The 14,964-nt window shown below is 39.6% G+C and overlaps 1 protein-coding gene across 1 annotated transcript in view; it reads left to right on the top strand.

Moving 5' to 3' along the window:
• slc16a4 (solute carrier family 16 member 4) overlaps positions 1–14,964 on the top strand; it is a 31,792-nt gene that overhangs the window by 11,945 nt on the left and 4,883 nt on the right. The window contains exons 4-10 of the mRNA XM_081608963.1: positions 978–1,110; positions 1,609–1,741; positions 1,888–2,031; positions 2,149–2,310; positions 2,393–3,043; positions 9,714–9,925; positions 10,949–11,042. Of these exons, the coding sequence (XP_081465089.1) occupies positions 994–1,110; positions 1,609–1,741; positions 1,888–2,031; positions 2,149–2,310; positions 2,393–3,043; positions 9,714–9,925; positions 10,949–11,042 (1,513 nt within the window). The 5' untranslated portion in view covers positions 978–993. The remainder of the gene's footprint in view (positions 1–977; positions 1,111–1,608; positions 1,742–1,887; positions 2,032–2,148; positions 2,311–2,392; positions 3,044–9,713; positions 9,926–10,948; positions 11,043–14,964) is intronic.

The raw sequence follows: 14,964 nt of genomic DNA, 5'->3' as shown, positions 1-14,964 counted from the left end.
TCATATAATGTGAAGGCTGCTCAGACATTCAGACAGGCGAAGGGGAAAAGTCACTGGCCTTGCTTGCACTGTGACTGTCAGGATGTATACATTATTTGCTGTTTTTTTTTTTTGGTGACTTATGTTTTTAATGCTCTGGATGGAATTTAGAAAATGTGACTGGAGATTTTAAAAACTGAAAAAAATTCAATACTCTGCTGATTATTTTGTTTATACATGTATTCTTTGTTCAAACAAAGGGTTTGATTGCTATTTCTTGTGCACCTTTTTAAAAGCTTTGCTTGATTAAGTCGTAAATGCTTAAGACAAACACAAATGATCAGGAACATAAAAAATGTTCAGCTCATTTTGATGAGCTGAGTCTAAAAGTAGCTTTTCTGTGCCATTTTGATTTTTTTCTTTTCTTTTTTTGTGAGTCACATGTTAAAAACACTTCTGCCTTATATGAACTGTGACGTGTCACAGGGTGAACGATATACTTTGCCAGTGCAACTTGAGGGTTTCAAGTTGAGTAAATTTGTTGTTATAAAATAATTATTATTGGTGTGATACAAAATGTTATCTACAAAATCACTTTGAATGCAAACACTGTGTTGCAAAACAAATAACTCCTGCTGATGTAGAGCTCACATTTTTGAAATATGACGGCTCAACAATCTCATTATGTTGTAAATTGGTGAAGAGTGAAGAGATCTGGGCTGTAAGTGTTTCTTCTGTGTAGCAGCACAATGCTGATGTAAAATACTGCGGCTTTATGATTCTTTTAAAATCAATGTGATCTTCTTTTACATCGAGGATCTGTTGTAATTTACATTTAAATTATTTAATATATATTTATGGAAAAGCTTTTGATATTTACACAGAATAAACATCAGCGACCATGCGGTGGTAAATATTAAAACATATATTGTGTACATACCTTTAAAATGCTGCATAATAATCAATATCCGCTTACCTATTTTTCTATTTGCTTCCAGTGAAACAAAGGCCACCATGAATCTGTTCGGCAGAGACGCCATGACCACAAAGAAGGAGAAGGAGAAAGAAATTCAGTATGAGGAGCCTCCAGATGGAGGCTGGGGCTGGATGGTGGTGCTCCATTGTTTCCTGGTATGACAAACTCACCCAGCTTCTTTTTTTTTTTTATTTTTTATTTTTGTTTTATATTTTTTATGTCACAATTCGTCACTAAAATCCCAGATGCTTCCAAAATGTCTGTAATTACTTTAAGACATCTAATGTTTCCATCTAAACCAACATCATTGATAAATAGCTCAACATGAATATTTGACCACATTGTATTTGTTTTTTTTTTCACCTCATATCGTCTATTGCGATGCTACGCCTGATGCTACTTGTTCTTCTTGTGTTTGCTCTATTTTTTTTGTATAATTAGTTCTTAATGTCATATGAAAATTATTCTGTATAAAATCTTTTGCTATATAAATACATATTAAAGTAAGTATCTTTCTTTTCAACGTGGATTGCATTAAGGAAGTTTCGCTAGAATCTACCTCCATTTTAATTACAGCTGTGATTTAGAGGAACTATGTGCCTAGTATTCATTTTAATACATTTCTATATATTGGTATTTGTATGTACTTGCAGGTAAATGTTCTTGTGATGGGCACCCTCAAAAGCTTTGGGATCTTCTTTGTGGCATTCCAAGATGAGTTTGGAGGTTCGGCAGAGAGCATCAGCTGGATCGGTTCCATCATGTCTAGTTTACGTCTGTCTGGAGGTGGGAGTGACAACGATATTTGTCTGTTTGCTTATTTCCTCTGATTAGTAACACAAATCTTTCTATGCACATGTTCATACATACGCAACTGAAAGGGGTTAAAATATGCCCAAAGAACCAACTCCATCTAAAATCTTGTGCTGCAGCTCCCATTGCCTCGGTGGCCTGCGCCAAGCTGGGACCGCGGGTGACCTCCATCTCTGGGGCAGTGCTAGTTAGTGGAGGCTTCATCATAAGCATCTTTGCCAACAGTGTAGTTTACCTCTACATCAGCATGGGAGTGATAGTCGGTGAGTTCAGGTGAAAATAAATGGTGTTGGTGGCTACTTCTTTTTACTTTTCAGACTTCAGTGTTCTAACAATGAAAAAGAGATTAATCCCATTAATGTATTTTTTTCTCCTGTCAGGAATGGGCTTTGCACTACTATACCAGTCATTTTCAGTAATCACAGCGCTGTACTTTAGAAAACGGCTGGCAACCGCGTACGCGATTGGTCGATCTGGAATGGGTTTGACCTTTGCCCTGGCCCCGTTCACCCAGCTGCTCTTGGACCAGTACGCTTGGCAAGGTAGGATAGGAAGGAAAACTCTTTGGATGAGCTCTTGTGTGTCAGTGAATCTTATGCCGTGGGTCGTGTTTGTCATCCATAGGTGCAATGCTGATTCTCGGCGGCCTCATGCTGAACCTGGTGGCTTCTGGGATGCTTTTGAGACCCATTAATGTGAAGCCACCTGTAACAAACTCTACGTCTTCGCCTATGCAAAAGAGCCCTTCTATTTCCCTTAAGAGCTCTGCAGAGAAGGAATACCCTAAAAACTGCTTGAGCAGCTCTTCTGCTCTGTCCAATGGTGTCTCCAAATCTGATTCTCTCCAGTCCTCTCCTACGCCTCACAGGGACACTGAAAACTTAAAAGAACAATCCATTCATGGACAAGAGAACCAGTCATTGAACCCTGAATTGACTAGACTGGTCCTCAATAATAGAAATGGCCATGAGCCCCCACATGACTTAGGTCAGTGTAAGGCTGCAAGTCCAGACAGCCCAGCGGAGATGAATGGTGCCATGAATGGCTCCACCACTGTTGGAGTTCCCTTACACGCCGGTGCGCCGACTGGAATGGCTGATGTTAAACCTAAATTATTGGACTTCACCTTGTTGAAGGACCCTTTCTTTTGCATCTACACTTGGTCCTTGGTGTTCAGTCAACTGGCCTACTTCATCCCGTACTTCCACCTGTCTGCCAGGGCCAGGAACCTGGGGATCGATGCTATGGACGCTTCTTTCATCATCTCTGTAGCAGGTGAGGCTAAGCATTAGTCAATTAACTTAATAGTCATTCACTTCTGAAAATCGTAACAAAAGTTTTGTTATTTGAATAAGAGAACTTATTTACCTTTATTTTTTTTTAAATGCAACTTTCAGCGTACGTGAATCTTTATTTAGCATAGGAATTGTGCCAAACAAATATTTCCAGCACTTTCAAAAATCATTTTCTGCTCTGTGCGTTAATTTGATACTGCTGTAAAGGCCTGTAAAAGAAAGGGACTTAATAACCTGTGAGTTCAGAGAAAATTCTCTTACACAGATAAAGACGGCTTTTGCATTGACTTTTGTTAACGGGTCCGACATCAGAAAATCATTGGTGCTCAGTGATGACTGCATGAAAACAGCTGCTGCTAGAGAGAACCTTGCTCAGATTGTTAAACAGCATGACTGCTGGAACAGTACTTGATCATGTTTGGTGAATGACAACACCACTGATCCTTTTAGTTTAATTAGGGGGGTATTAAAGAAATCCTTGAATCTCCCATGGCAACTATTTAGGGTGCCAAAACACTTGCTCCCATAAAGTTAGTCCTCAGAGTTGCAGCCACCAGCTGAGCTTCCACCTCACAGAACACCTGTCCTCCCCCTCCACCTGCCCACGCACAGCTCCTGCAGACTAGCAGCAGCAGCAATTAACAAACGACACGGGGAACTGTGTGTCATATAAACTACTTCTCAGTCCAACTTTCCTAAGAACGGTTGTAAACGGTATAATGGAAAGCACTGTTGGGATAACATGCTGAAAAAGGAGTGTTGGAAAGAATAGGAGCTTCTTAAAGAGACAAAGTTCAATTTCAAGGCATTAAATTGTGAAGCCAAATTTCTTATGTCATGTTTGATACAACACTGAAGGTAACATAGTTACTTGATCTTGCTATAAAATGGCACTATGTACCTGGAAAATGCGTAATAGTGCCCCTTTAGGTAAGAAGTATAGATGCAGAGTAAATGTAAATCCCTGAATAAGAACCATATGTTTGAAACATTCAGGCTTGTTTTGCTTCATAGAGGCCAGAATGGATTTATTCTGAGTGGCCATTAGTTAACTTAAGTGAACATATCAGGAGTTTTGTCCCTAATTTAAAACTAAGTGGAGGGTGGGTGGTTGAGCAATATCAGAATCAAACATCTTCCTCCACCAAAGAACAGAACTGAGATTAGATCTTTGGACTTAGCTAATGTAAAGTCCTGAACTTGAGCCACCAGATGATGTAAGAACCGGAAACAAGAGGGTCCTTGAAAAAAACCACCAATACAGATAAATTGTCTCATTCATGCCAAATAAAAAATAAAAAATCAGTTTTTACTGGAAACATCTTTTTGCATTTAAACTGTGAATGTAATGTTACTCAACAGGTAAATAAAAAAAATATATATGAAATTATGTGTTTAGTTTAGTTTAATTCTTCCTTAGGGACACAGATACAGGACACTTGTACTTTTTACAGGAGTTTAAATTTGAAAAATGTGTTTGCCGCCCTTATAAGTGTATTTTTATTTTATTGTTTTGAGCAGGTTTCTGGTTAGTCTTACATACAATAAAATACATAACTAGGTTTTATAGATCATTAATGCTTTTAGGAAACGTAGAGCCACAGATCTGACAGGATCCGCTTCTGACAGGCGTCAGCCTGCATGTCTTCGTATTTTGCAGATCTCGTGATTTTTTTTTTTTTTGCAGGGACTGTGAAACAGGCGGTCCATCTCTTTTTTTCCAGTCTGGATCTTCTAAGTGATGCAAAAGAAGTGCTCAGTCAACTTTTAGGCATTAATTATTTGTGAGCTACTCAGACTCTGCAGTCTTATGTAATGAATGCGCTTACATAAAAGCTGAACTTTGGTCCACTGGCCAGGACGGGTGGGTTTAGCAGTATACGATCGACGAGGCCCCTCCATATGACCAGAAAACGGTATTAACATTTGACCGCCAACCACATGGACATGTAATTCTGTTAGTGCCTTGTCAGGCACTGTGAATAATTGAAATGTCTGACTGTTGCTCATTTAAGCACTTATGTTTTAAAATGTAATCACTGACAGTTGTCTGAAAGCTTTCAGATACAGTATTAACTGAGCCGAGGTGCCTTTCAGAGAAGCAGTTCAGTACTCTCTTATTTAAGTTATCTCTTTTAATAGGATCCACGTTTTGTTTTCAGTCAAATCTTAGGCCACAAATCGATTAAGAATTGGGGGCAAACAAGAACTAAATGTACATAATTTTGTTGCATGGAAAGTTGAGAAAACTTTGAGGAAACTAAAGAAAAAAATGCTGCATATCTTTATCAGTTATTGTTGTGAAAAAGCGTAAGCCAGCAGAAAAAGGAAACTTTTATGAATGTAATGTAATTTTATTTATGTAGCACATTTTCAGCAAGAAGGCGATACAAAGTGCTTTACAGGAATTAAAAGGAAATACAAACAAAATAACAAACCCAAGGAAAGAGCAAAAAAAGAAAGAGAAAAATAATCCAATGTTGACCTAAAGTATGTAAACTAGGAGCTCCTGTTCAGGGTTGATAATTATCCTCTGGTCTAATTCCATTTCTGGGTTGGAAGAACAGGAGTCTAAAAAGTAGTCTCGATCCAAACGGGTCCTCTGGGCTTCTGGTCTTTGCATCTAAATAGTGAGAACTCTACAGTTTCTGGAAAAAATAACCTAATGAGTGACTAATCTAATTCCATTTCTGGGTTAAAAGTGAGTAGTTACAGTTTCTAAATAACTGTTGATAATCTAAAGATAACTAGCTAAATCTAAGTTGGTTCTAAGTCCTTTTCTGGGTTAAAAGTGAGTAGTCACAGTTTCTAACAAGTAGTAGTATAAAAAATAACCAAGTAGTGACTGTTCTTGTATTTCTGGATTCCAAGTTCATTGTAATTTTAATTCCTTTTCTGGGCTGTAGCAGCATGAGTCTCTGCATAAAAGTTATGTAGGAAGTATAATCTTGATCTAAATCGTGCGTACTCCACAATTTCTGATATTACTGATAATCTGAATTAATCCTTTTCTGGGTTAAGCAGTGAGTACTCCACAGTTTCTAACAAAATAAAATAAAAAAGGAGGAAAAGACACATTAGGGCAGATGGCAACAGTCAGGCAAAGCAAAGGGCAAAACAAAGACATGAGTGAAGGCAGTGACATCACAGGCCCATGAAACCGCGTTGCTCAGCCTCCCGGCAGAAGTCCGATAAAGGTGTTGTTATCAAGGCCTTGGGAGCGCTCAGCTCCACAGCTGCATGGATAACAGGAGGGGGCGAGGTGGGAAGGAGCGTCAAGTTTACAAATCTTCAAGGAGATTGGAAATATGCAGCCCTTCCAAGGCAACATGTGGGGAGCCAATTCAGATAGATTGTCTTAGGTAGGGTAGATTATACATTTCAATCTTCCCTAAAGTCTCTCATCTCAGATCCCAATTATCCAAATAAGTTTGGTCATTCCACTGAACTGAAACTAGCAACTTCTCCAAGATCGATTCCATCCGGTTAGTGAGTTTTAGAGTCCTTGTCTTTGTCCACACCAACAGTCCGAGTGTTGGCTAGTTCGGCCAAGTCTGTCACAAATTTGTCGATAATCCAGGAATCCACAAGCTCCAAACAGCAGAAATCCTGTTATCATGAATAAATCCAAGGTGAAGCCCGTCGAGTGTGTCCCTGCAGGACAAGAGGTCTCTCCTGTGCCCAGACTTCTCGTCGAGAAAATTTGATCAATTGCATTGAGAGATTGGTTGACCAGATCCATAATTTGTAGATTTGGATGATGTGCAAAGAAAGGCTCCAAAAAATATAGAAAAAGACGGGACAAAAACAGAGCAAGCAGAGCAGGCATGGGCAGGGAGGGAGCAGAGGAAAAAGGCGTCCGCCTTCACCCAGAGCAAGAGAGAAAAAAAAGAATATAGGAATCAACATACTGCACAGCACTTAGGGGTTAAGGTAAGGATTGGGGTCATGCAGCTCTGTTGTAGAAAATTCCTCAAGAAATGCTAAAATTAACTAAGAAGGACTGTAAACCTTGCTACAATACATTTGTGAAAAGATTTGTGCCCCTTGAAGTTTTTTTTTTTTTCCCCACATTTCAGCCACAAGTTGAACATAACTGAAAATAGAACATAGCCGAGCTTCATTTTTCTGCTGCAGACGAAATTTTGCTTGCAAGGAACAACGTTTAACTTTGTCTCATCTGACCGAGGCACCTTGTTCCACATGTCTACTGTATTTATTTCATAGCTTGTGGTAAACGTCAAACTGAACCTCTTATGGTTTTCTTTCAACAACTACATTTTTCTTGATACTCTTCCATAAACACCAAATGTGTGGAAAACACAGACGTAGTTGTTCTGTCCGTAGATTCTCCTACCTGAGTAGAGCGTCACTGTCGCTCCTCTAGAGTTACCACGGGCCTCTTAGCTACTTCTCTGATTAATGCTCTCTTTGCTCCGACTGTCACTTTAGGCGAGGAGTTTGCAGCCTTTACCAACCAAAGAGCCATTTCTGCCCTCAGTCCAGCGAAACCAACTTGTTTTGAGCCACAAATGTTGCATAACATTTTCAGAAATATGACATTGCACTTTTATTTTTAGGTTTCAAAATAAAGAAATATTTATTTATTAAAATAAATAAATATATTTATTTAAATATTTATTTATTTTCTACTGGATGTTGATGTTTGTGGGAACATAATGCAAACAAAAGTACTTAGTTTCCAACATAAAGTCAAATAAAATACTGTCTCTTATACTTTTAGTGCCATTTTGTTGTGGAAATTCAATGCGGGAAGTTTTCAGCGAAAAAATCTACTACTAAAATCTGAATTTGTTATTGTAACTATATTTAAAAAAAAACATTGGCTCTGCACGTTTTTACCCATTGTGGAAGGTCCAAAAACCCATGCTTTCAGGGGTCGACCAAATTGGCGTATAATCCTCTGTGTCGTGCCACACAGGATTATACGCCAAAACATGGATTAAACAATTTCTCAAAGAGTTTGGCCACTGATGCCTTCACAGAACCACTGGATTTATACTGGTTTTAAATTATACACTGGTGAGCTCTATTTATTTACAAGACAACTTCTGATGTAAATTGATTGCACTGGTTACACTATTTAGGGGTCTAAATATAAACACACTTTGTGACCCTTTATTAGTAATGGAGGGAAAGGATATTTTTATCTTCTACTTCCTGGTTATGTGCTACTCTGCATTGATCTATTTCATAAAACGCGTAAGGATCCTGGTTGAAATCAAAAATAGTATGAAGGGTGTGAAGACTTTTCCAGTGATTGAGTTTTCTTCAATGCTCCTTGGGTTTACACTGCTAAGCTTTGTTCCAGCGCGCAGCAGGACAGATGGATTCTTTTTACTCTTGCTCTTGCTCCGTAATAAAAGAGGAAAAAGAAGACCGGGTGCCACGCACACCACAAAGCTGCAAACCCCCAGAACTCGCTGTTCTTCTTATTCAAGCTCAGCGCTGTCATCGACTTGGCCAGGGGAATGAGAGGCCGCTGTCATCTGGGTCAGTGTGCTCGTCACCCCTCCGAAACTGGAACCGACTGGAGTCGCTAGGCAACGACTAACAGAGTAAAGTTGTTGGCGTGGTTACAAGAGGAGGTCCCGGTTTTGTCTGAGTCCAGTTCTGAAGTGGGCGACACTTTGCTGAGGGGTTTTGATGAGGCTGTGCTTGCAAAAAAAAAGGCAAGTAAAGCCAGCAGTGGTTTCAGAGTAGCTGGGAAAACCAACATGCCTTTTATAACCCTTCGATTTAGTCTTTTGACAAAATGTCACAGTTTAAAGAAACCTGATTGGCATTTCTTCTTGCCCGTCAGCCCTTAATAGAATGGAAGTTGTTTGTCAGGGTCAGGCAGTTAATCCAGCGTTGCACCAACCCTAACAATTTCTTTACTTGCTGATACAGTGGAGGCTAACGGATAAAACCAACGTCCCCAATGCACTTGGCTTGAGGTGCTGCTACTTGGAGAGGCCAAATTTAAACAGTTTTGTGATGAGTTTGAACAGGAACAGCTGCAGGGCTAAACCAACCTGCTGAGGCTAAAACACACAAACAAAGGCACATCTCGTCAGTGTCCAAGCAGTGGACGCACCAGGACATTTCTCGGATCACAAGAGGAGGACACATAAACATTGCACAGCTGCCTCATGTCGTCTTCTTTAACCCCGATGGAGACAGAGGGTTTTGGATCCTGTTAGGTAAAGAGTGCAGAGGCGTTCTTTCAAAGTCTGAGAAACTGAAGACATCAAAAGACCCAGTGCACTGACACCGCTGAGTTTCCACAAAGGGTATCAGGAGTTACTCTAATATGCAGAGGACCAGCTTGTTTCATTGATCAGAGGCTCAGCACTGCTTGCTTGTAGCTATTCCTGCAACGGTCAATATACCACTGCAGATTCCGCATTGCCGATCACATTCCAGTTGACCTCCGCAGAGAAAAAGTCCATAATCTGCCTCGTCATCGTACTCAGGCACAGTCAGCAATCATTCAAATCAGATGGTGTGAATAATTGTTATTGTAGGTTATTTCTAAATGTGTCTTTTTTTTTTTTGCATTCTTTGATCAATGAAACCTTCCACACCCACTTAGATTAAATTTCACTTTTATTCACACAAGTTTCTCATCTTTGCTTCTGCTCCAGGTATCACAGAGACGATCGCCCAGTTGGCCTCAGGTTGGGTGACGGACAGGAACCTGTTTCATAAATATCACTTCCACAAAGCCTACCTGATCCTCTGTGGCTTGGTCAACATGCTCTCCCCTCTGGCCACCTCCTACATACTGCTGATGGTGTATGCGGTCTTCTTCGCGATCTTCTGCGGGGGTTACATGGCTCTGTTGCTGCCTGTCCTGGTAAGGAAAACCAAGGATTTTTGTTGTTGGGGGCAGCGGGATCTTGAGGTTTGGGAAATGAGACTCATAAACAGTCTCTATATTTTTAAGCCATTTGTGAAAGTGAAATCTTTTACGCATCTGTCTCATTATATTAGTTTCCACTTCTGCTACCTTCATAGTATCAGTGTTGCCCATCCATTGAGTTCACATCAAGTGCATTGTTTGGATTGCGAGATGCTCACTACATAATTGAATAACGGCTGGAAAAATCATTGGAAATGTTTCTGCAACGGTCGTTATGGGCGGTCCAACTGAATGAGTCATTGGTTATTGTGTAGATTTTATTACATCGTTCCAACAGTCTGAAAACTTATTGTTGTCTGATTTTTGGGGGGTATTTGCATGCCATTGAATCAGCTTTACAAGCTGAGACTCGCCACTGACGTATAACAGCCTAAATTACTGGAACTCTTACATGTATTTGTTAGGTAGCAGGCCTTTTTTCATCCTCCCATAAGTTTTTCTTTGCTCAAAATATAAAACAACCTGTAAAGAAAAGGACTGAGGAAGTGGTGAGAGGAAGTTGAAGAAACCCTATAGGGTCGTTTTGGTGGTTACCGACGATATAAACAGCTGTATGGGAAGCACAATATACATCAGAACAGTGAGATGCTTCCTAATAACAAACCCTGGTTCACTAGTGAACTAAAGGAACTGCTAAACAAGAAAAATAAGCCTTTAGGGAGGGACATAGGGAGTGGCTGAGTGTTGTGGACTCTAACCTGTGATCTGTTAGTTGAAAAAAAACAAAAAACAAAAAAAACATGTAACGATAAAAGGTTTAACATTCATTAGTCCACAGTCAACTCCGATATTATTGATTTATATGAAATGTCAGTTTCACAAAACTCAGACACTATGGGAATGTGAAAATGTAACTTTTTTAAACTGTCCAAGTAGCATGTAGGCACAAGTAAGTGGGGGAAGCTTTAGTTCAAATGTAATTATGTCAAGTGATATGTGTGCTTTTCTGCTTTGCAGGTTGATCTTGTTGGGTCGGAGAAACTCAATAACTCCATGGGTTTCTCCATGTTCTTTGTTGGCCTGGGTTGCCTCACTGGGCCTCCACTGGCAGGTGAGCAGACCACTTCTTGGAAATTCATCAAGAGTTATGCATGTGCTGACCCACTTTTTCCAAATGTACACAAACACATTTATGAGTTCTGCATGTGCACTGGATGGCTGCCATGGCTATACATTTCTGAAGTAATTCATTACACAGAGGGCCGCAGAGATGTTTGTGCATGTTCCAGGGTTTCGTAAGAGCTAAAGGTGGAAAGTACATGTGTGTGTATGTGTGTGTGTGGTGAAAGGGACGGGAGGCATGAAGGCATAAGTGTGATGCTTGACAGGTTGATAGGCTTCCTGTCTCATATTTTTTCTGTGCCCTGAATTCCTTGCCGTCTCTCAAAGTGTGTATGTAAACACTATGGAGTAAAAAAAAAAAAAAACTGAAGCAGGCCACAGAAAAAAAATGTACAGTAAAAGTACAACTCTGTACATACTAGAAATGTTAAATTGGCTTCGTAGAAAAACACATGGTAGGTTACGGGGTCAAACCCCCAGAATAACAGCGCCGTTCTTATAGGGAACTCCAGTCACTTTATTTAACTGACTGCATCTTTCCTTTTGTAGTCTTGGAGAGCTGTTTCTAATCTGGGATCAGGTTTTTGTTACAGTATTTTAGTTACAGCAGGTCAGAGTCCATTCAAACCATGTCTTCTCCAGGTCAGCTGAAAAAGATAACGGCAATGCAGGTCATCTGTCTGACATCTGATCTGCTGATACCTTCTGTAAATGGCCAAAAAAAAACAACATAAGGGATATGTCTGCTTGTGAGGAAAAAAAACTCATAGTCTCACTTCTTGTTTTCATGCTTCTAGGAAAATACACCCCAGCGCCCTTTGCCCTAATTGGTAACACTTGGCACAAGTTAAAGTCAGGGGGCCCTTCCACATACTGACTTGTCAATGGTGTTCTGCAAATCTACCAATGAAGCTTGAAGATTGCATCAGTTGAAACACGATGAATGGCCCCTTTAGGGTGGTACAGAAATATCTTGAGGATCTGTTTACCGTCCTCTCCATTTGAGTGAGAAACGTTATTTAAAAAAAAAAAAAAAAAAGGGGGCCAGCTTTCCTATTGGCTGCAGGGTGCAGCAAGTGCTGTCAGACCAGTTTTAATTTAATCTCATGCAATTTTTGATCTTTCGGTCAAGTCTTTGACATATGAGGTTTGTTGAACGTTTGAACCAGTCACAGTGCTGCACTGGTTTCCTCAGGGAACGTGATTTATTTACCGTGTTCAAGCTAGAAGGCAGAGTCATTAAATAAATGAAAGAACATAACACAGTTTTAGTAAATAAATTTAAAAACTCATCAAAAGTATGATTTAAGGTTTCATTATAGTCGGTGATATATTAACAGTTTTTATTTTTTGTTCATTGTGATCATTGTAGTTATGGAAACCCCAAATTTGGAAATGTGGATGGTCTGAAAAGTATGTGCATGTGCTCAGTAAATGTGGTCAGTTTTTGGCCGGGCCTCCTTTTGCATCAGTTGCTAAATCAACGCAAGATCTGCTGGGTGTTCAGGAGGCTTTAATATCTGCCTTCATCTTGTCTCCATTGTTGGATCCAACGTCTCTTATTTTCACTGGTTCCACTGGTTCTCTGTGGATTTTGGGTCACATACGTTTGGTAGTCAGTGAAGCACAGCGGTAACGGTCATTGAAGCAGGCATTGGTACGTTTGGCAGTGTGGGTAGGACCCAAGTCTTACAGGAGGTTTTTAATTTTTTTGCAAGATGAAACCAGCATTCCCATGTAGCTTATCAGCAGAAGGAATCTTAGCATGCTTGTCATGTTCCTGGTAGATGGCTGCTGTGATTTTAGACGTGATTCACCACGACGACAACATCGGCAGATGAAATGGCTTCCCAAATCATCTCTTAACTGTAGGAATTCAACAATGGACCTCAAACAAGTTAGATCTTGTGCCGAGTCTTGCGGACTCTCGGACCGTGATTTCCGTAACAAAGGAGGAATGTTCTTTCATTTGAATTTAGGACTTTGGGCCATGACGCAACAATCCAGTAATTTCTCTCCTCAGTCCAGGTACAACATTTCTGACGTTGCTGGTTTACAAAGGAATGTGACGGTTGTAGCCCGTGTCCTGGAACCGTTCAGCGCAGAGGTTGTGGCAGGACCAACTCCGTTCAGTCAGCATCATGAATGGGCTTTGATACACAATCCTCTTAAGGCTTGTGTAGCACCCTCTGCTCAACTTTCCATCAGCATACTTTGATACAACAGTCTTTAAAAAGCAGCTTTTGTAGCAGTAAACCTTCCTGGCTTACTGTCCCTTTGGAGGTAATCAGTGACCGTCTACCAGACAGTGGTAAACAATCATTCTTTATGATTGTGATGATAAGATTTCATTGTCAAATACTTTTTATGAACCTTGTGAAGAATTTATATATCATAAAAACTGAATTTAGTTTTTTTTTTTTATTGGTTGTAAGCCAAAAATAAATAAAAAGAGGCAACTAAAAATGTGAAACGCAGTGAATTGAATTGGAGAAAACGTAAACTGTTCAATAATAAAATATTAAAATGTTATACAGCTGGATGGAAATGGAGAAAAGAGATGACACGTTCAAGCTTTTTTAAAATAGTGCAGTACTTTGAGTTCTTCATGACACTCTTGAGAAATAAATTGCTTCAGCTCCTTTTCTTTTCCTAGTTAACACAGATATATCCAAAGCTGCAAGTTTTAGGAAACATGGTTGAACTTTGTCACATGATTTTTTTCTTTTTTTTTTTACTTCAGAAATCTTAATTCGGATTAGGGCGTGATGTAACGTGTCGAAGCGGGACTTGCTTGTTTCTGTGCTTAGTGAAAAAAAAACATCCAACTTTAAAAGTCATAAATCTAAATTCAGCAGAGTCGACTTTTCCTGACTTGAAACTTTGAATAAATTTGACTGAAATGAAGCATTAGCCACCACACTCCTTCTTGGCCGTGCGGCTCCTTGCAGATGAGAGATACAGTCAGTCTGGGCAATCACTGAACACAATTGTTCTAAAAAATATACATCACATAAAAGTGCTTTGGGAATTATGTGCACCAAATTGTTTACACTGTTATAAAATAAACAGCAGCTGCAGTAAAAACAAACAAAATGAACAGGTTGGACCGTTTTATTCTGTATGCAACCTGTAGAATTTGAATATGTCAAGAGATTACCAAAACCTTATAGACCAAATTGTTTCTCAACGTCAGAAAACTAGGTGTGGGGTGAAGGTCTGCGTCTGCCATTAGGACAATGACCCGAAGCACACATTTGACTGATCAGAGAGAGACATTCTACCCTTTTGGTGACCTGGAACATTTAGAAAAGGTTTTCAGACATGATGAATTTAAAATGGGTCTCCGGCTATGTTAACCTAGTTTAAGACTAGATGGACTCTATCAGATAAGTGGGAGAAATTACCTTTGGCCAGAAGATATTTTTAAAAGTTGTCACTGTTGCCTAAAGTGATATGTTTGTTGCATCCTTTGTATTTATGTAATCAAGTAAAATACTTGAGAAAAACATTATCTGAACAAACTGTTTGGCGTTGCAAACTTCAAAACTCTCAAGATATTATTTCTTTAAAAGCAACTGATGACAAATCTAACATCTTCTGCCGTCTTTGAGACTTTTACAGAAAGTCTTTGTGATTGTCCGTAGTTTCCTGCACAGATTAATGATCAAATTGAAAATTATTTGTTTATTTAAGGATCCCCATTAGTCTTTACCACAGGACAGACTATTTTTCCTGAGGTTCACGCCATAAAAAATACAATAAAATTATACTTTTACAAACTTTACAAAAGTTGGGCGTCTGGCTGGGCTGCTTTAAAACATTAATACAGTGAACCCCCTGGATTTGAGGAGGCTTAACCCACTGAAATCCACAAATACTTGAGACCCCTTTTAGGAGCCCTTACAGCT

This window comes from Poecilia reticulata, chromosome 7 (genome assembly GCF_904066995.2).
Source record: "Poecilia reticulata chromosome 7, P_reticulata-male-v2, whole genome shotgun sequence".
Classification (NCBI taxonomy): Eukaryota; Metazoa; Chordata; class Actinopteri; order Cyprinodontiformes; family Poeciliidae; genus Poecilia; species Poecilia reticulata.
Note: the sequence above shows the minus strand (reverse complement) of the source record. Positions and strands in the feature narration are given on the sequence as shown.